We start from the raw sequence: 20,826 nt of genomic DNA, 5'->3' as shown, positions 1-20,826 counted from the left end.
AAGGCAAGCATTTCAGGATCCAGATTCAGATCAGTTTTAGGTTCAAGCACATTGGAGTGACTGAACGCGAAAAACTACATGATATATGACCGGAAGGAATTTGCAAAAATAATCTACCGGTTCCTTTCAAGACCTTAACTGAAGGTCAGTTTCTATATAACATAGTTTTCTGTTGTGTCTAACCATTTGAAAGAGGCCCTGGCGACCCACTCAGCATAAACGCCACAAGAATAGCTTGACAGGATGTGGTGTTTTTATATTAAAATAAACTAGAAAGTAACACTTTACAGAAAGGGGAAATAAAGACTAAAGAACTCCATGAACAAATAAATTTGGTTCTTTAAGAGTAAAGCCAACCCGATCTCACGGCAATTCGTACATTTTTCACAAGGTGGCTTATTCGTACGAATTCGTACGACCACACTCGTACAAATTCATACGATTGTTGCCAAATCGTACGTATTTTACGATTTGCACAATTCGTATGAATTTGTACGAATGACCTACACCAAACCCCGCCCCTAAACCTAACCGTCACTGGGGTCGTATAAAATCGTCGCGTGAGGTCGTACAAATTCGTACGAATAAGCCACCTCGTAAAATACGTACGAATTGGTCGTGAGATAGCGTTGGTAAAGCACACTTTTGTGAAACATAACAGATAAAACTATTTCAGATGTTACCTTTTAGGTCCGTTTTTCTATAGCCATTTATAAAATTGAAAGCAGATGTTGTTTTCTCAGACAATGCCATTATTTCTAGCTCATGTGACATGTGAGAAAGTGTTTCTAAAATTAAGCGCATGACTATAGCCAAATGATTTAGGGACTTTTTACAGTGACTCGTTCAGTGTTCCAAGGCTATTTATAGCCCGACAGTTAAAGTCATTTTGAGATTACATGGATCGGTTGCTCTACGATTAAGAAACCATGAAACACTGTGTTGATGCTCAGAGACTTGGGAGTCTTAACTGGCAATGAGCGGGTGGAGACAGAGTTGATGACTTTATATAGAGTGGAAAGGATGTGTCAATCTGGTGCTCTGACTTGGAATGCTGACCTCACTGCTGTAACATGACTTGTTATTTTACTCTTAGCTCCATAAAAAGAGATGGAGAGCCCAATATTTTCTCAAACTTAAGCAAACTGAGATTCCATACAAAATAAATACCTTTTTGACAGAGATCTAAAGCACTGTCCCTCATCTAATATTTGATATCATTCCTTCCAGATAATCTGTGTGTGACAGAATATACCAGATCAGTGCTGAAGTTCACCCCATGTTAATCAGTGTTACCTTAAAAGACGTCCGGCCTTATCTAGACTAAGAACCAGGGCATGAGCTGTAATACTGAATATCTGCCTGGGAGCAAAGTTCGCACCATCATTACCTTGGAAGTTGAAGCCTCCTGCCACGGGCCCTGAGAAGTAAAAGAGAACAAACATTTCCAAGAATTTAGCTTACAATGCACCGCAACCTCAGAGGAACAGTATTATGTGATCTCACGATACGCACAGCTTACTTTACATAAAAAATGTCACAAAAGAATAAATGGAAGAGCTAAGATAATTAAATAAATGAAAAATAATGAAGACACAGTTGGCAAAGTCGAAGTCTCATTTAGAATATTTTGGTATAAATACAGTGTTACAAGGCTAAGACTCAATCTTTACTCCTTCAGTAAATAATCTTTTCAGAACTGAATCTATTGGATGATGTATACCACGTCCAAACTGCATGACAAACGAATTATTCCGTGCCACCATCACACGCAAGCCTATTTTCAGCTAAAAAGGACAAGCATAGGAGGAACAGTGGTTACTCCTGACATCTAGTGGTTAAACATTACACAATATTGCACAGCTTTTGTGACAATGGTCTTGACAATGTGATGAATGTTTTTATAAATGATGAAGAAGGTTGTGTATGATATCTCACCACTATGTACGAAAAGCAGTTGCAGCTGGTCAATGTAAGCTTGAGTAAAGTTCATGATTGGCCTGTTGGGGGCAGTCTTTAGAGGCAGGTGACTGTTGCTGGGTTGGGTTGTGATGTACTCCAGCTGCTCATCTTCTGCCTTCAGATACAGTCCACCCACACCCGGGTAGACAATCAAACAAACAAAGAGGCACAGAAAAGTGCTGGAAATGTTTGTAGTTTATTCAGACAGCTAAACCTGAATGGTAAAATTGATTTAAAAAAAAAAAAGGCTTAAACCTAGTCCCAGACTAAAATGTGCATTTGTTCTGTATTAACTTGCACTGACGAATCTTAAAACATGTTGGTACTATAGATTTGTCTCAAGATGCACACCAGTATTGTTTTTTCTAAGGCATGTTGAGGCACTGTCCTAATTGTACTTTCACCTAATCGAAGCCCTGTCTGTGAAACCAGGCCATCAAATCCGAAACCCCTGAATGACACGTTTCTGCTGAGAAACTCTTCAGTGTTGTACCTTTATTCAAACCAAGTCAATGGTCCCCTGACTGAACTGAACTGAAACTGAACACGGTTTGAGGAAAACAAGCTTAATTCAACTCATTTGAATGCTGATCTCCTAATCAGATACAGAAGGACAGCACAAAACACACAGAGAAGATAAGGAGACATCCTGACTAGCTGATTACAACATTTTGTGGGTTCAAAAATATATGCAAAGTTTGTATACAGTATATGTACACGTGTAATGTCTTTCAGCAGAAAAAAAAACAATATTGTTATTTATGAGAGGGTGCAAAAATTATTCTTAATCATGCCATTACATTACCCAAATACACTTTGATAAGTCTATAATAATAATTTATATTTTAGAAATGTCGGGACATATTTCACGGGGATATGGCATTTGTCTGTTGGTGTCAAGTCATATCCACACACAGAAAAATATAGGCCTAGCTCTCTCTGGGAGAATTGTAAAAAACTCTGACAGACTTTATGGATTATGGATCATTCAAACAGACAAACATTTTTAGTTGCCCATCTGCTCTGATAAGATATTCTGTATCAATGTGTAGACAAGTACCTCAAACCTCAGCACTGAAGCACTGAAGCACAGCCAAAACAATGTTCTTTCACAAGATCCATGCAGTTCTGTTTTAACCATTTGAGGGCCAAACGTCACACCGTGTAGCTTTAAAAAAGAAAAGAAAAGAAACAAGCGGTTTGCAATTTCTTGTGGATATCTGAACTTCTAATTTCTCTAGCCCCCTGTCAAGCAACTGAATACAAAGCACTGAAATAAATCAATCAGACTTGAATAAAACATAAATTTGTAATACAAATTAGCAAACATACATTTTAAAAGTTGTAGTGAGCTACCTTGTGGGCCTTGGAATATTTATGAAATCTTTGTGTTTGGGATCAACAATAAATAATTTACATATATATATAATATATATATATAATAATTTACATTATATATATATATATATATATATATATATATATATATATATATATATATATATATATATATATATATATATATATATTATTATTATTATATATATATATATATATATATATATATTATTATATATATATATATATATATATACCAAACAAGGTAAAAAAGCACTTGAGTAATATATGCCTTGTGTATATGCCTTTTCAAAGTTCATTCTTTTAAGATAAAGAATGTTAAAAATTGGAAAACTTGCTTTCTTTTGAAGTAGGTTGTGGGAATCCCACTGAAACATGAATTCTCAATGCAGTCATGCAAAGGACCCTCTGAGATGTAGTACACAAAATTGAGGCCTGAGAAATTTGGGTTTGTTACTCTTATAATGTCCTCTGTGAGAGCTTTAGATCCCCCTTCCTTCAGAGTGATATTGGACAACTCAATGGGTATGAGGCATGGGATGATATCCACAGACATGATGATGTCATTGACCTCTGTGACACCATTGCTGGCCTCTAGAGTGAATGAATCACTCTGGCCAAGTGCCACCTGTACATACTGAATGTTGCCAGCATTAACATCCTGCTGGGAAAAGGTCCCTAATGGGTCCTCTTGTGTTCCTTGGTACTGATCTTTACCCTCAATAAAACGGCGTAAATAACCATGAGATGGAACAACTTTGACAGTAAAGGTTATTTCTGAGGGTAAACAAGCCTCGTGAGTAACCTTAAAAGACATATTTTATTTTTGCATCTTACATTTAGTGGTGGGGAGCAACTAACTAACAGCAGTGATGCTACAAACTTAAGTACATTTTCAGTGGATTTGTATACATAGCTTTTTCCAGCAACAAGCTACTTTTTCCCATCAAGCAGAGGTAAAATAGCTTCTTTGGTTTAATTGGGAATAGCACATTATCATTGTATTCTAGAATGCTACTCTGAATACAGCTTCTCTCATAGTGTCAGAAACTCTGATTCATTCAAGACAATCAGTTCTTCCTAAACAGTCCAGTGATGCAGCACTGGAAAGTGTGCTTTTATCTAGTGAATCAGTTTGTTCAAAGAGTTCAGCAACTTGTTCAGATGGTTATTATGTTTAACTGCATCAAATTATGATAAGCTTGTACTTTAGTAAATTACAGTCTTTAGTAGTTTCTTATGTTGTTTATACCAACATAAGAGCTAAAAACAGAAACAAACCTTGAGTTATGCTCTCAATCTTGACTGCTTTTCCCTCCTCCACCAGCAAAGTTTTGTTATGAATGACACTTGGTGGCCTTTGATGGCTTTCAAGGTACACCTTCACATGGATTTTAACATCAAGCTGAAGATCCTTTGCATCCACCAGGAGTGTAAAAACATTATCCAGATTCTTACGGTTGTCATGATGATAAGACAAGTAGCCATTTCTCAGGTCATGCTGGGTGAATGACACGATTTTGCTGTCTTTTAAATACAGCTTGGATTGTGAATAATATTTCATTGTCTTTTCGGATGTCAAGGTTTGTTAGCATTAGTAAGTGTTTTGGCTTGCCCTTTCTGAACCAACAGGCCTGTGCTGTTTCCAATTTTTAAATAAGCATCCTGTGCGCTAATATCTAACAGAGAGGACACATAGTGTTTGCCATCTGACACAAAGAGAACAAAATGCCCAGAATTCATCCAGCGGTGAATGAACAGCACTTGTTTCTGTTACAAGTTAAAGTCAAAATATTGTCAAAGTCTTTGGTAGAGTTGGACAAGTTGATTCACATTAGTTTGCCATGGTGTGGTGTCTTTGTGGCTGTGTAGTACATTTCTTTAGTGCTTTAGTGCTTAGAATTCATCCTTTGTAATGAGTTTACTCTCACCTTCAAGAAGTGACAGCCCATTGTTTGTCATGAAAATGCAGTTGGCATCTGCTTTAATATTGATTCTGAAAATGTGACTACCAGAATGTGCATGCTTTGAGAATATGTGGAAAACAAATTTATCACTTTACTTCAATTATTCCCTTTTTTGGTTAAGTCAACAATCTAAAACGAAGCTCATCCTCAGACAAATTTACTCCATGTACATTACTATTGCATACAAATGTCACTTACAGTTCTCAAAATTTTGTTTGTCTGCAGGTTTATTGTTTTTTTTATTATGTAGTCTATCCAATTTACCTTTATGGGAAACACCAATTCTTCAGTAGCTTTGGAGGCCTTGGTTACTTTGCATTTGAAGTGGTCTGTGCTATTACTTGTTTGGATGGACTGGTAGGTACCCCAAACATTACTTTTCAATTACTCTTCATTACTCTTCCATTCGCCACTTGAGTGCATCCTCTGGAGCTCATCATATCTGGGTGGCTCAATTACATCATAACGGATTTCAACTACCTGCTTTATTGCATTGGTCCAGAAGGCCAATTGGTTGGTGCTTAAAAGAAACAGCTCTCCTTGGATAACCTTCAGTCCCGTATTATTGGAGATTTTATACTCAAGTCCCGCAGCTATGATTCTAAGAACCACAGTTTTGCTTACCTTCTCCCATTCACTGACTCTCTACACAATCCTAGAGTTTCTCACACCCATGTGGACATAATATATCTTACCATCTACAACAGCTGAATGGGAAAAATAAGTTACTGCCATACCTGGATTGTCTTCGTTCTCCAAATACCGTGCATCAACATTAAGGTTCCCTAACACATAGTAATCAAAGTCTGTGTAATTGCTGTCAATGTCTATGGCCTTCATAACATCAGTGGTCAGCCTCTTCTTGGAGTTTTCCAAAGGAGTAAACAGATTTCCCTCAGGTAGACTCAACTCAGGAGCATCACTGGTTGGTGTAACAGTGACATTAAACCGGTATAACTTGTGTCCCTTTAGATAGCCTGGCACTTCCTTTTTTAAGAAATATTTTTCTTATTTTGTGTAACGCAAAAAATGTAAGAAAGTACAGGTTTGGAATAACACGAGGGTGAGCAACTGAAGTCAGTTTTGGGTTAACTTTCCCTTAATAGTTACATTTACACACACACACACGCACGCACGCACGCACGCACGCACGCACGCACGCACGCACACACACACACACACACACACACACACACGTATGTATGTATGTATGTATGTATGTATGTATGTATGTATGTATGTAGATAGATAGATAGATAGATAGATAGATAGATAGATAGATAGATAGATAGATAGATAGATAGATAGATAGATATAGTTAGTATATAACATTATTTTTATACAAACACATACAGGATTTTTCTACACATAATGTATTTGAAAAGTAACAAAAAGAAATCACGAAGGCAAGGCAGAGCGAAAAGTTCACGGTGGATTTTTATGAAAGAATGATATTTTGATTAATATCATAATATAACACTGGATCACTAGTGTGGGGTAGCATGTTCCTCGTGTTTAAGATGAACAGGCTGGTAAATAAATATACGTGTGTTGATTGGACATCAGCGGGAACATTCTCTTAAATGACAAGAGCTTAAACCAATAAGAACACATATCGCCACCAGCGCTGTGTTTGTTATGTTTTGAGGTAAATTGTACTATAAGAGAACGACCTTTAATACTAATACATTTTTAAATACACAAATAAAATTCCTTTTCCATGTCCTCATTTTTAGATAAATGTATTTTTTTTTATATCTAAACGGCATGTGTGCGTTTGAGTTGACATGCACATCATCCCGCCCATGTGAGCCAACGAGCCAATAAGAAACACCGTTAGGCTGACGTCTGCGCATGCTAGAAGAAGTAGTCAGGAAGTTCATCATGCAGTGAATGCATCCATCTGGGCTCACGCGATACTGGTATGTCATCTGCACAATACACTCTTTGCATCACTGATGTTCTGTTTTCAGTACAAAGCATTAGATCTCTTTGCGTAACTATCTTTTAGTATGTAGCTATATCCAAAATACAATCATTATGTAACAGATGCAATGTCGACTTTGTTTATTTGATGCTTGTCAAGCCTTACGAATCTTACGTTTTGGGGAAAATTTTAATGGGAAGGTCATTCTCTATACATCTAACAAGAGATACGTTGTTAGAGTCTTACGTCATGCTCATTGTTGCGGTTATCTTCGATATCAGTAACTCATTACATGCCTTTATATATATTTTGAACGTCATTAACGTTTCTGAATCAGAGGGAAGAGAGGCCAAACCTGTATCTTCCTGTAGGGGGCGCTGTCGAATATAAGTAGGCCTATACATTATATATATTGTACAGTACAGTCAGTTCTTCTGGGTATGTTTCAAAGTAGCTTACCGAAATATAAACTGATTCTATGCATATATGTTTGTATATATTATAATATCTGATCTCTTCCTACTCCAGGTATTAGAACAAAAACCAGCATAAAAACAATGTAAGTATCATGTTAAATAACATCAGCATACATCATAAATAGTGTCTGGGATTCGTTTTTTTTTTTATAATTGAAGTTAATACTTTTATTCTGTATGGGTGCTTTCAAATTGATCAAAAGTGACAGTAGAGACTTTACATTGTTTATTTTTTTTGTAAAAAATAAATACAAAAATAATTAAGTAAATAAATAATAATAATGTAAAATATTTCGGTAACACTTTTGAATAAGGTTCCATTAGTTAATGTTAGTTAAGTACTTTAGTTAACATGAACTAAGCAAGAACAAGCCTTCTACAGCATTTATTAATCTTAGTTAATGATAATTTCAACATTTACTAATGCATTATTCAAAAAAAAAAGTTTATTAGATCATGAACTGTGAATTAGCATGAACTAACAATAAATAACTGAAATGACTTTAACATTAACAAAGGTTAATAAATACAGTAATAAATGTATTGTTCATTGTTTGTTCATTACATTAACTAATGGAACCTTATTCTAAAGTGTTATCAACATTTCTGTTTCAATAAATGCTGTTAATTTCTTTTTATTCTTCAAAGAATCCTATAATTTTGCGGTTTCCACAAAAAAATGAATCCGAATGATTTGTTTAGCATCATGGGACAGCGGCTACATTTACATGCAACCAAATAATCCGTTTGTAATTGGATTGACGGCTCAATTGGACTGAAAAATGTTCATATAAACACCTTAATTGATCTGATTGAGTTCGATCAGTATGAAATTTCGATTGGATTGAAGGGGGTGGTTTATTCCTCTTCTAATATGATTGACTGTGCATGTAAACACTTGATCGGATTGAACCACGAAACTGAAAAGACAGAAATAACATAATGACGCACAGCGTTTTATGTGTATATTTATCCGTAAATGGGTAAATATTCAAACAAATTAAGAAATCGTGTAAGAGAGTGGTTATTATGTGCAAACAGTGAGAAACTCTATATTTTCTAGGTCACTTTTCACTTTCACTATTTTAGCAGTGTGCACGTCAAAAAATCTATTCTGATTTGTAGCTTGTGACACATAAACCCGCTCATCAATTTTGGTTGCTGAAAATCCAGCTTTGACATCACAGGAATAAATAAAAATTTTAAATAACAGAAAACAGTTGTTAAAATTAAAATTTAATTAAATATTAATTGTTATTATTAATTATTTAATAATTGTAATAATATTTGCCAATAATACTGTGTTTAGGTGGCATAAAAAGTAAATGTCATTCACCATAGAAGACAAAGTAAATAGCTTGTGTAAATGTGAATAATACAGTACATATAATTAATGTACATTAAACTGTAATATTACACTCTACTGTAATACAAATCATGTTTTGTGGCATCCCCAGATTGTTTTTTCCCCCCTTTTTTCCTGTTTCAGGATCGCGTTGAAGTGCTATCTCTCTCTTCCAGTGGTGGCAGGGGCGTTATTAGTGGGCCTCCCTTACAGTGTCTCTCTTGTTGCCCAGTGGCTCTATGGCTGGCCCAATAAACCAGGGTACCAAAAATATATAGAGGCTCTCAAACCAAGGTGACATAGCATTACCAGTTTTGATGTGACTCTACTTTTATTGTTGACTTTTTAATGATGCAGAAGTTTCTTGCACTCCCTGCAGGCGCATATACTGCCTTACAAGAGCCGTGCTAGAGATGCTGAAATATCTGCAGTATGGCAAACTGTACTTTCAGTGGAAACTGTGGTACAGCAATGACAGAAATAACAAACACTATGTGAAAGTTAGTTCTATTTTTATATTCCTGTTAATGTGGTTTCTTTAGCTACAGGGTGCTTTGCAGTACAGAGAAAGTGTTTTAAGAAACAGCTACTGTTAAATACAGTAGTAATTTATTTTTATTACCACAAAGTATTGAAGTATTAAAATGAAAAAGCACTTGTCTATTTTTATTATACTACAGTATTTGATTGTGCTTCTATTCTTTCCTAGGGCATAACCTTTGGTCGGCGAGGGAACAAACTAGATTTATACTATTCACCAAACATGGGCCATTCTGATGCTGCTCCTGTACCAGTGGTTGTGTTTGTGTACGGAGGTGCCTGGGGATCAGGAGACCGCTCCATTTACTGTCTGTTAGCCTTACAAATGGCAAAAGAGCTTAACGCCTCTGTGATTTGTCCAGATTATTCCATATATCCAAAGGTAAGTTACCAGTATATTATGTATTCAATATTGAATATTTAATTTTTTTTTTTTAGTAACTGTTGGTTGTGTTTTCAGGGAAACGTTTTAAATATGATTCAAGACATTACTGACAGTTTGCTGTGGGTGAGAGAAAAGGGACAGACATTCAATCTTGATCAAGTGAGTTTCCAGTCCTCCATGAAGTTAAAGGTGCTGTATGCAGGATTCACACCGAGTGGTTGAACTAGGTATTGCAGTCCAAATTCAAAATATCGGAGAGGGTTTTTTCACCTGGACCCTCCTCCTCCTCAGACTTGACTCACAAGCAGGTTGCCAGATTGACGACACCAACAAGAATGAGCACACTTGGAAATGAATGAAATTAAATACGCTGTGTTTTCCACCAACTGGCAACCTTGGGTAAACTGGCAGTGGGTGGGTTTCACAATCCAAAACAAAGACTGACATTCAGGCCCAGAACGCACATTTTCAAAGGAAAATAACTGATTGATTTAAGCATTATTTCTCAGATAAACAAGTACGTTAACTTAGCGTGTATCTTAAATATCTGCAAACATATTAGGTATTTTTATGTTTAGGAGTACAGTCAAAAACTTACATACAGCACCTTTAAAACTGTAAGGTGTTAATATTGCATTGCAAATGACACAGTTTGACTTGACTAAATCCTGTGGAATCATCAGTGAAGTTCTCGGAGCTCCTCACTGCCCTTTCTATCAGGATGTCTCTCTATCTGATTCCTAAAATGAACCACTCCAGATAGGTACTTTTACCACACTGTTTATGGCTGTATTAAACAGGAGTACAGTCAATTTCAAGGTTATGATAATTAATATTTTTCATCCAATTCAGTACTGAGATCATTTTCCAGTATGACAGACAGTGATTATGTTCTGTATGATTTTACTGTAAGTTTACATTTAATTTCTAATGATTTGTTTTCTTCTGGAATGTTTATTATGTTTATTTTAATTTAATATTTAGCACTTTAATATTTCAAAGTGCTTGTGCTATGCACTTCCTTTCAAATGTCTGGGGTAAGAATTTTTCTTCAATTCAGCAAAAATGTATTAAATTATGAAATATGACACCGTATTGTTACAAAAATGTTACTTTTTCAGCAGCATCTATGTTCAACTGACAATAATAAGAAATTATTAATGAGCACCAAATCAACATATTAGAATGATAGCATGATTTTGGGAGCATTACAAGCGTGAGAGACTCTCAAATACATTTAAAAAATCTTACTGACCCCAAACTTTTAAACGGTATTGTATATTTTTCATATTTTATGTTGTAAGTGATAAAACCGTTTCATCTAGGCTACACTTTTTTTTTATGCAGGACAATGTAATATTAATTGGTCATTCAGCAGGGGCTCATCTGTGTGCCCTTACCACACTGTTTCTGGTGAACAATGCAGAAGAACTGCTCCTTGAGACCAACGAACAGAGAGATCTCGTATCTGCCATTAAAGGAATCATAGGTAAATCAGTGCACCATATTTATTATGTTTCCTGTATTATGATCGTTTATAATTTACCATAGCAGTTGCCCTGTTGATGTAGTTGATTAGTCACTTGATTTTCTTTCATGTTGTGAATTTGTTTGTTTTTGTAACAGGTTTGAGTGGCGTTTACAGTATAATGGATCATTATAAGCATGAGAAAATGAGGGCTGTTGAATATGTGTCAACTATGCACAAAGCTATGGATGGTGTGGAGAACTTTGATTATTATTCGCCGACGTCATTACTCAAGAAATTGAATGAGGATCAGTTGACAAGGTATCGTTGTTGTTGTTGTTTCTACCAACACACTGTCGATGTCCAACAGCTGAAGCAGCAATACGTTCATTTGTATTATTTCTTTCATTATAGTAAATTGTTTAAATAAGATGTTATTTTTATATAATGTGTCATCGTTGTCATCTGTTTGTGATTGTAGTGCTATTACAGGACAACTTATAAATGCAGTTTACCAAGTACAACAGTCACTAGAGTACAGAGAGATGCAGAATACAGTGTGGCTGTTGAAAGAAGCTCGTTTTGAGCCACTGTGAAGCTATTAATTATCTCATTGTAGAATCACCAGTTAACACTTTATCTTTTGCTATGATTTCCATGCAGAGTTCCTCCAGTGGTCTTGCTCCATGGAACCAATGACATCATAGTTCCTGTGGAATCATCAGTGAAGTTCTCGGAGCTCCTCACTGCCCTTTCTATCAGGATGTCTCTCTATCTGATTCCTAAAATGAACCACACTGAGATGGTCACTGACCTCATGGCTTCAGACAGGCACTTTTACCACACTGTCTATGGCTGTATTAAACAGGAGTACAGTAAATTCCAAGGTTATGTTGATTAATATTTTTCATCCAATTCAGTATTGATATCATTTTCCAGTATGACAGACAGTGATTATATGTTCTTTATGATTTTACTGTAAGTTTACATTTACGTTCTAACGATTTGTTTCTTCTGAAATTTTTCATTTTCATTAAAAAATGTGTTCAGTAACCCATTATACAAGATGGCAAGATGAAAGAAAACATAATCTCTGTGCTTGTTATCTGTTAATACGTTCTGTTAATGTTCAGTGAAATGTAAAAAAAGAAGCGATAGTTCCAGTTAAGACAAATATACAGCATATTTTCGTGTTTGAAATGAAATATGAATGGAGAAATTCTTACTTGGAATTTTTATAACGTGTGTAAATTGTTCCATAATATATTTATTTAAACCATACACGTTTCTTTTTGTGTCCTAATTACTGAATTAGTCACTTCGCGATTTATTTTCTTTTGTTTGTTACATATTCACATCCCCTACCATATATTGCATTAAATAACATAAGCTTCAGCTGTGCATGCTATAGAACTATTATTGATTTATGTTTGCTTTTGTCATTATTAGAATGGAATGTTAACACCAAGAACACAAAAATGTAAATATTCGGGGGTTGACATTGAACCATTGAATATTTCAACACATAAGTAAACTGGTTCTTTATGTTGGGGGAATATACTTTTCTAAATATTTTATTTTAGGAATATAATTCAGTAAAAATGGGGGGGGGGGTAGCACACAAAGCACATGATCTATTATTAAGAAACATAATATATACATGCATAATAAATCGATAAATTTATATTTTCATTGGACTGAAACTGTAACTAACGTCAACATCAGCATCATGTAAAATCTGCATTCCTTTCTTCCTTTACATTAAATACACTACAAATATTGCCAGATTGACTTTCGATTATTATTACCGGTACCTTGCTGACCAAATGAAACGTGCAGCCGCATGGTAATGACCAGCAGGTGTCGCTGTTTCCCGTATAATCGAAGTCCTACAGCGAGCCCTGAGAGGCAGCGTCTCCCACACCGCTGAGATGAAGTAGAGCTGGAGCTGGGACGAGCTCGAGCCTGTGTTGTTTGGGATGTCGAGGATTAAATATGGCCACTAGCTAGCTGATCTAACAGAACCAGTATCCGCTTCTCAGAGCTCTGGCATCACCCGTGGAAAATGGCTGGGAAGAGCGCAGGAAGATCTCTTTAGAGCGGCTCCCGGTGAAGCTTGAAGACATCGGCTGCTCTGGTGAGTTCGCGTGGATTTGCGGATACACTGGAGACATGCAAAACACATACACACTGGCGCTAGCTTCCTTCCTTCAGAATGCAGCTTTCCCTTTCCCCGTTTTTACGTCTCCCTAGAAATGTCAAGATGTTATTCGGTTTATATAACTGATATTCTAAGCAGTCCAGCAGTGAAAAGGAAGCGCTCAGCTCGGTTGTGTAGCCGGGGCTAGCTGTGGCGAGGACTCCGCTAGCCTGTTAGCTGCAGGCGAATGAGCATTGATGGGAAGACAATTCACAAACACGATCCTTTATTATCACAGACCTCGAGTTAATCATATGCGGGACTATTGTTACTTATATTGACGTTATTTAGGCGATGTCTTGTGTACTGTAATTGTCTTTGTAAACTCGCACTGTCACTGAAGATATTATCTAATCCACGACTGTTATTTATCAGACCACGAATTTATTTGTGGTTCCTGTCAGTTGACAAACATGGTAATATAATATAATATTATAATTCTGAGTAGTCTGTTTTGTGTTGCTGTTCTCTTCGCTCGTGTTATTATAATTTTTTTCCCCTAATCTTATTTTACATGGTCAGTACTTCTTTTTTTGTCGCTTTATTCTAATACATAGGTTGTATGTTTTATAAATTGTTTATAGTGTGTATAATGTAGAGGTTTCTTACCTTACTGTGTTTATTAAATGCGATACACTCCGTGTTGACCGTCTGACTGCTAATGTACACACATTTCTCACACCGCATCAGTTGTTTTTCTTTTTACATTTCTGTTTATCTCTTATTTCTTTGAAGTGCTATTGTAATCGATAGGATATTAATGAACTTGTGAATATTATTTCTTTCTGTTTATCTGTCTATTTACGTATCTATGACTCTCTAGACACTCAGTGAGTAACACTTGACATGGCCTTTCATTAAGGCTGAAAGTAATCCCAGTAATAAAGTTGTGACCTCAAGGCGGTGGTGATTGATTTGGGACACAGTGTGATGGTGAAGTGCTGGGCAGCTGCGTCAGGTGAAATGTCATGGACTCACGAACAGCTGTGTGTGGCCTCCACACCTCCAGGTGTTTTGGTGAAGGTATGCAGAGATGTGAATAAGTTTAGACAGGGGCTGTGGTTGTGGTTTTATTGTATAAACAACCCCCACCCGTTTGTATTGTGCAAGTCATGGAGCCTGTGCTTTTATCCCAGAGCCGTCATAATATTGGTTCGCTGCCAATAAGTAACACAAATGTATCTGTTTAGAGGCTACAACCCTGTTTTTCATTTTATCTTTCCTATTAAACCTTGTTTGACCTCTATTTGTTGTAGGTCAAGCTCTTTTACAAACCTGTTTTTTTTTCTCCCCCTTTTATGTATGTGTTACAGTTCAGTTCATGTGTTCGTTACGTTTCAGATTTAGCCTAGATCATTTAGGAAGTATGGCTGTAATGTAAAAAAAATATGTGTCTGCTGAAGTCTGTGTGTGAAATTATGGGTGTACGTTGCTTGATAAATGTCTCGTGCAGTGGACTTCACTGGGTATTTGACCATCTTGAGTGAGATTAGCATGCAGTTAGCATTAATTTTCGGTTTGCTTCAAGTGTACAGTGATATATCACTTTATAGGAACTGGAGAGGGACATTTACTCTCCACATACGCAGTGCTACAGGAATTTTGGCTAAAATTGAAAAGGAGTTGATGCTATGGATTTTTTTTTTTCGACCTAATTAACCTCGGGTGCAGGTTCTGTGCAGTTGTGTTCAAGTATAAAACATATTTCGTACAACAATTAAAATGCAGTTAATATGATCATGGGTCTCAAAACCAAAACAAAAAAATAATCTAGCCTAGATAAATTTGAAAAAGCATATTTTCCGCTACATTTTGGCCTTTTTTTAACCAAACTGAGACAGTGTTTTTGTAAAAAAAAATAAAAAAAAAAAATTTGAAAACTGGTTTCATGTTGTTGTCTGTACTCTGAAAATGGAGGCATTTGAAAAAGATGACACATCTTTAGTCATGTGATGTAAAGGCATATTGCTGTTCGCTTGAAGAGTACTATCAAAGAGGAATGTTACTTTTTGTACAACCTTCCTAAGATGATGGCATATACTCTCATAATTGCTTTCCTGAAGCAAAAGAGGATGTCATTTGCATTGTAGGCCATACATGGAATATTATATGAATGTTTTAGGGCTGCCTGCAACAACTAGTCGATAGAATCGATTATTATCGATAATGAAAATAATCGACAACGATTCTCATTATCGATTAGTCGAGTCTGCCCAAAGTACACACACAACTGCAGCCGGTCGCATCAAATTATAGCACTGAATAACGCATTTCTATGGACAAGATGCATCTTCAAAATTGAAGGAAACAGAATGAGCTCCTGCAGGAAAAGTATGTGATCCAAGCTGGCCAAAACATGATCAATCTTTATGTTAAAAACTTCACGCTGATGCATAAGCGTAATGGCTTACCTTTCAGGCACTTTTACAGATACGTGTGTGCATCCTCGGCTCAAAAACTTTTAGTTAATGCTCATTTTCTTATCTGTAAATGTCACAACTTCACGCAAACCTTCCCATTTTTGCATAAAGGCCTGCCCTGACAGTCTGCGTTAAGTTGAAATCTTTACTGAAAGAGTGCCGGCGCAGCGAGCGTGCACGTCAAACAGACTGAACACAGAGAGCCGAGGGAGACCGTATTCAGAGCAAAAACATTGTGCTGAAATATCTGTTGTTTAGCATTTATGTTTAGGTTTAAAAGTCAACATGCAGCGTGAGTAAGAACTGTGAAAGACAGCAGCGTGTAATTGTCTGAATATAAATATCAGACGCTTTTACAGGATGAAGAAATGACAGTAAGAGGAGACTGACTGTGATCAAAGTGCATGCAACGCGTGTTCCTGCAGAGCATTACTGTGATTTTTTTTGTCTTTATTTTCTTTATTGTTTTCATTTCTGATCTAGAGATTTAAACTTTATTGACTATGTAGCCTACAGTGATTACGAAATTTATAAAAAAAAAAAAAAAAAAAAAAATGATGTACGGTTTTTAACCAGTGTTGTTAGGTTTGTGCCACTGCTGCTCTTTACTAACAGTATTGGTTATTATTACCAAAATCATTTTTTTAGCTTTCTGTATTGGATAGACCTCCAATATGTGTAAGCTTTTTAGTAACAGTAGTAAGCTATTTTTAATGCTTTAATATAATTATTGCTGTTATCTGTGAAAGGCAGAAAAAATTGTCAAGTGCTCTATAGTGTTTTTTTATTCAGACACCTAATTACCGTAGTCAAAAAAGTGCATAACCAATGCCAGCAAGCATGTGTGAGCTGTTATCAAAGGCAATGGAGGCCATTTTTGTTATTATGTGAATAAATACTATTAAGTTGTTTCCATTTGTTATTTGTTCATAATCGTCCAACTAATCAATTATCAAAATAATAATGATTAGTTGCAGCCCTAGAATGTTTTGATTTTGTTAATGTGGACGTGGCCTTATTTTCATACAGGTGCATCTCAAAAAAAAATTAATATCATGGAAAAGTTCTTTATTTTTTGTAATTTAATAAAAAAAGCAAACTTTCATATATTCTAGATTCATTGCACACAAACCGAAATATTTCAAGAGTTTAATTTTTTTTATTTTGATGGTTATGACTTGCCGCTTAGGAAAATTAAAAATCCGGTATCTCAAAAAAATGAGAATTTTGTGAATCGTCATTTTACACAGACTACAAGTTATTAGTGTTGCCCAAATGATCGCATTATATGCAAGGAATGTAGCTTCAGTATTTGCGCTCATGATTCAGTGCTAGTAAAAACAAGTCACTGGTCAAGCATCGACTGTGATTCTGGTTTTGATCTTTATTTCTTCAATCTGTTACTCCGTCATGTTTTTTCTCTGTTTGTGGCAGTGTTGTGGTTTGATCTTAGCTTTTTGAATGTGTGATTGGAATCTTCAGTGGTGTCTCATGTTTGTACATGTTTCGAGTGGTTCGAGTTATTTTGTCAGCGTTCTTTCAGTCTTCAGACAGTGTGCATATCTTCTGAATCAGATGACTGACTTCCCCTTTTCAAGATACCCAGAGCTCTCTCTTATGTAGACTAGAGAGTCATTACTCGGATCTGTTGCTCGATTTCTGTTTTTGTTTTTGTTTTTACAGTATGATCATTTCATAACCATTTCATAATCTACTCTTTAAATGTTATGGCTGGATCCCCCTATACTGCTGATTTGGTATCTCCTGGTATGACACTGGTCACCCCCCCGTGATGAAGCCATGTGACCGAGCTGGTGACAGGGAGGATCAGCTCGGTGCCAGTCCCTGCAGGCTGCTTGCCTCTCTGGTCACAGGTCTCCTGGCAGTGCCAGCGAAGGGCGTAAATCGGCGCTCGCTCCCACACCGTCCCATGATGCTCTGCCTTCTCTCTTTATCCTAGTCGGCACAGCACAGATTAACAGTTATTTTCTCTGCAATCTTTGGATCGAAGCTGCGTCGGTATCAGCGAGGGATGCTTGCAGAGCACAGGGAGAACAGCAGGTATGGAAAAAACATGTTTGATCAGCGTGTCTCCATAGTGACAAGGCGTTTGTTTACGGTTTGGAGCCGTGTGTCACGGATTTATTTGCTGCAGTGATGGTCTTGAAATGGCTTCTTACTTTCTGCTGAGGATCCTGGCAACATCTTTCGGATTCTTTCGGATTCCACGTGAGATTCTAGTATGCGCCGTCATAGTTTTTCTGTAATTAAAGGCTGTGGAAGATCAAACAGATGAGTAGGCAAATGACAGATGGTGAAATGATGCTGCCGTTCTTCCCGGAGGAACGATGATGTGAAGCAACAAGAGGTTGCTGTGAGTATCAGATGGAAGAAAGGGTTCGATCTCTTTTTTTATTGAAGTAATTAACATCTTGTGGGTGTCAATGATTTCTTCACTGCTTCATCCTGGCACACATCCTCTCTGGGAAGAAGACACCTGGTCTCTGGCTGCTTGTTGCCAATCAGGTCAGGACATGTTTGAAACCAAGGGCTCGTTCAACAATGTGATTTACACAGAAAGGGCTCTTGATTTCAAGACAAAGATGTGGATCTGAGTCTGAGGGGAACCAGTCACGTTGGTTAATATTTTGACGAGTGTTGCAGGATGTTCTTCTCGTGTGGTGCAAGCGCTGCATGGTATAACCTCTGTGTGCACTTTTTCTTATTGATTCTTGAGGTTTAGTGAAAGTGCTTGACTTGTTTTGTGTAAGTATAATAAACTAAATATTTGAAGGTATATGCACTTTCTTGTAGGCCGCATTAGTTCACTTATATGTAAATCTGGTGGTTAGTTGTTAATGGTAAATCTGTTATGAAATATGGATTATTACTACCTGTAATAGTACACTTTAAAATAACGGTGGTGGTGTTGATGACGATGAAGGAAACTTTAAAAGTTTCTGTTCATCAAATAATCTTTTACCACAGTTTTCATTGATTTGAGAATATTGTTGCGAAAATAAGATTCCTTGAGCAGCAAATCAACATAATTATTAAAATGATTTCTAGAATAATGACAGAAATAATTAACATTTTTAAAATATACTAAATTAATTTGAGTTGTAATAATATTTCATTGTTTTTACTGTATTTTGCTCAGCTAAATGCTGCCTAGGTGAGTAAGAGTCTTGTCTATAATCACGTGAATTAGACATTTGGACTAGCTTTTTGTAAACGGGCTTGTGCGATTTGTTCTTTGATTCGTTTCTGTTGTTTATTTAGTTACATCATAGAATGGCTGCTCATAAATAGAATTAATCAGTTTATTGTTGTTGTGTAAACATTCATTTATTGGTGAATTACATTTTAAAGTTGTAACTGCTGGCACATTTGAAAGGGATAAAAACAGTAAGAAAAGCAAGTGGCCGTTGACTGAATATGGTAGGAAGGAGGTTTCTGTGTGCTCAGGATTCCAGTAAGCGGTTTCGTATCGAGACACACTCACTTGTTGTTGACTCGTAGACTGTAGACAGTGGGAAATGTTCACTCTCGCTTCAGCATTCCCATCACCCATAGCAGTGACCGAGACGTGAGGGTTTTGTGTTTATTCCCAAGAGTCTTTGAAAGGCTTTTGAGAAGGCTGAAACTGTGCTTTCGTCTTCTTCTTCTCCGAACAGTCCTCTGGAGCCTACTTTGCTTTCTCAGACAGTCATTGGAGCTGGCAGCCCTCTAAGAAATGCTATGAAAGACTTAAAGTGTAAAAGGCTTGGTCACATTTTACTGAAGATTTCATGTCCCAGCAACCTTACTCCCCAACGATTTACACCAAGTCAGTCTCTGTGTGTCCCAAAGCAGGATTATTCATTTAGCAAGGACAAATAGACTAAGATTAAAGGTATTATAATTATTATTATTTTTTCCATGTTTGGAACACCTGTTAAACTGATTAGAATTGGAGTTACAACCACTGTCTGAACACGAAGGCATTTTTGCGATTATTTCAATTTAAACATTAGTGGTTCTCGCAAGCTATTTCTTTGTTTGGGAAAATTCTGAAATTTATTTAATTATATTATTTTTACTTTCTACAGTATTTTCTTCTGCAGTGGGTAACAAAATTATTCTCAATTTGAATAAAAAAAATTCTCTTTTTTTATATTCTGCATATTTTCTTTAATATTTGTTGTTACATACAAGACGGGAAAATAAAATACTAAAAAAGAAATACATTCAATTCTCAACCTCTGATGCCATTGATAAACTCTGGTATTAACCATTTTATGCACAAAAAAGTTTTAGAATTTGGCACAGATTGCTTAGTTACACACAAAATGATGTAGTGATTTGATAAAAGAGAACGATCTTTCCATGCAAGCTATTGCAGTATGTTATTGCCGGTAATAATGTGTTTATGGCTGTGGTTATTACCATGCTTAGGTTATAATATCACTGATTTAAATTTTGGTTAAGATTTTTCCCGCTTAGGGCTTTGCAAAAAATCGAATGCGATTTTCATGCACATCTCATCAGTAAAGACGCTCCTGAAATTAGAAGTATATCTCCAGCACGTGCGTTCAAGATCATGGTTGTCAGGTTTTCACAACAAATCCTGCCCAGTTGCTTCACAAAACTAGTCCAAACTAGCCCAATCACGTTCCCAGAAGGTTCCCCGATGAAAAATTGCTTTCTGGGGTTAAAATTTAAGTTTTATGGCATGTTTGCCTTGGTAAAATCGCATTTTAGGGGCTAAATATCACGTTATTTGTATTGGGGTCGC

The 20,826-nt window shown here is 36.3% G+C and overlaps 2 protein-coding genes and 1 pseudogene across 5 annotated transcripts in view; 2 read left to right on the top strand and 1 right to left on the bottom strand.

The window, feature by feature from the left end:
- Nucleotides 1–1,292: 1,292 nt before the first annotated feature.
- Nucleotides 1,293–7,219, bottom strand: LOC113087704 (chondroitin sulfate proteoglycan 4-like; annotated as a pseudogene).
- Nucleotides 7,135–12,710, top strand: LOC113077888 (probable isoprenylcysteine alpha-carbonyl methylesterase ICMEL2). Its single transcript, XM_026250153.1, has 9 exons — nt 7,135–7,210; nt 7,744–7,774; nt 9,181–9,330; nt 9,416–9,536; nt 9,746–9,958; nt 10,037–10,120; nt 11,309–11,450; nt 11,588–11,750; nt 12,093–12,710. Coding segments are annotated over exons 2-9 (1,113 nt in total). The 5' UTR covers nt 7,135–7,210; nt 7,744–7,772; the 3' UTR covers nt 12,331–12,710.
- A 628-nt stretch (nt 12,711–13,338) lies between these two features.
- Nucleotides 13,339–20,826, top strand: part of LOC113077862 (WD repeat and FYVE domain-containing protein 3-like) — a 75,058-nt gene continuing 67,570 nt past the window's right edge. For 3 of the 4 annotated variants that reach the window (XM_026250151.1, XM_026250138.1, XM_026250132.1), the window contains exon 1: nt 17,859–18,110. In XM_026250151.1, the coding sequence (XP_026105936.1) occupies nt 18,082–18,110 (29 nt within the window). In that variant the 5' untranslated portion in view covers nt 17,859–18,081. Of the gene's footprint in view, nt 13,567–17,858; nt 18,111–20,826 lie in introns of those variants that run through there. The other variant, XM_026250145.1, reaches the window with a different exon arrangement.

This window comes from Carassius auratus, chromosome 5 (genome assembly GCF_003368295.1).
Source record: "Carassius auratus strain Wakin chromosome 5, ASM336829v1, whole genome shotgun sequence".
NCBI lineage: Eukaryota > Metazoa > Chordata > Actinopteri > Cypriniformes > Cyprinidae > Carassius > Carassius auratus.
The sequence above is the reverse complement of the archived record's forward strand: the minus strand, read 5'-3'. Positions and strand labels throughout refer to the sequence as shown.

Bases quoted from the DNA above. Each gene is read 5' to 3' on its own strand.
- LOC113077888 (XM_026250153.1), top strand. The intron at 9,331-9,415 runs GTGACATAGCAT...CACTCCCTGCAG, and splicing joins ATAGAGGCTCTCAAACCAAG to GCGCATATACTGCCTTACAA. The intron at 11,451-11,587 runs GTAAATCAGTGC...TTTTTGTAACAG, and splicing joins TGCCATTAAAGGAATCATAG to GTTTGAGTGGCGTTTACAGT.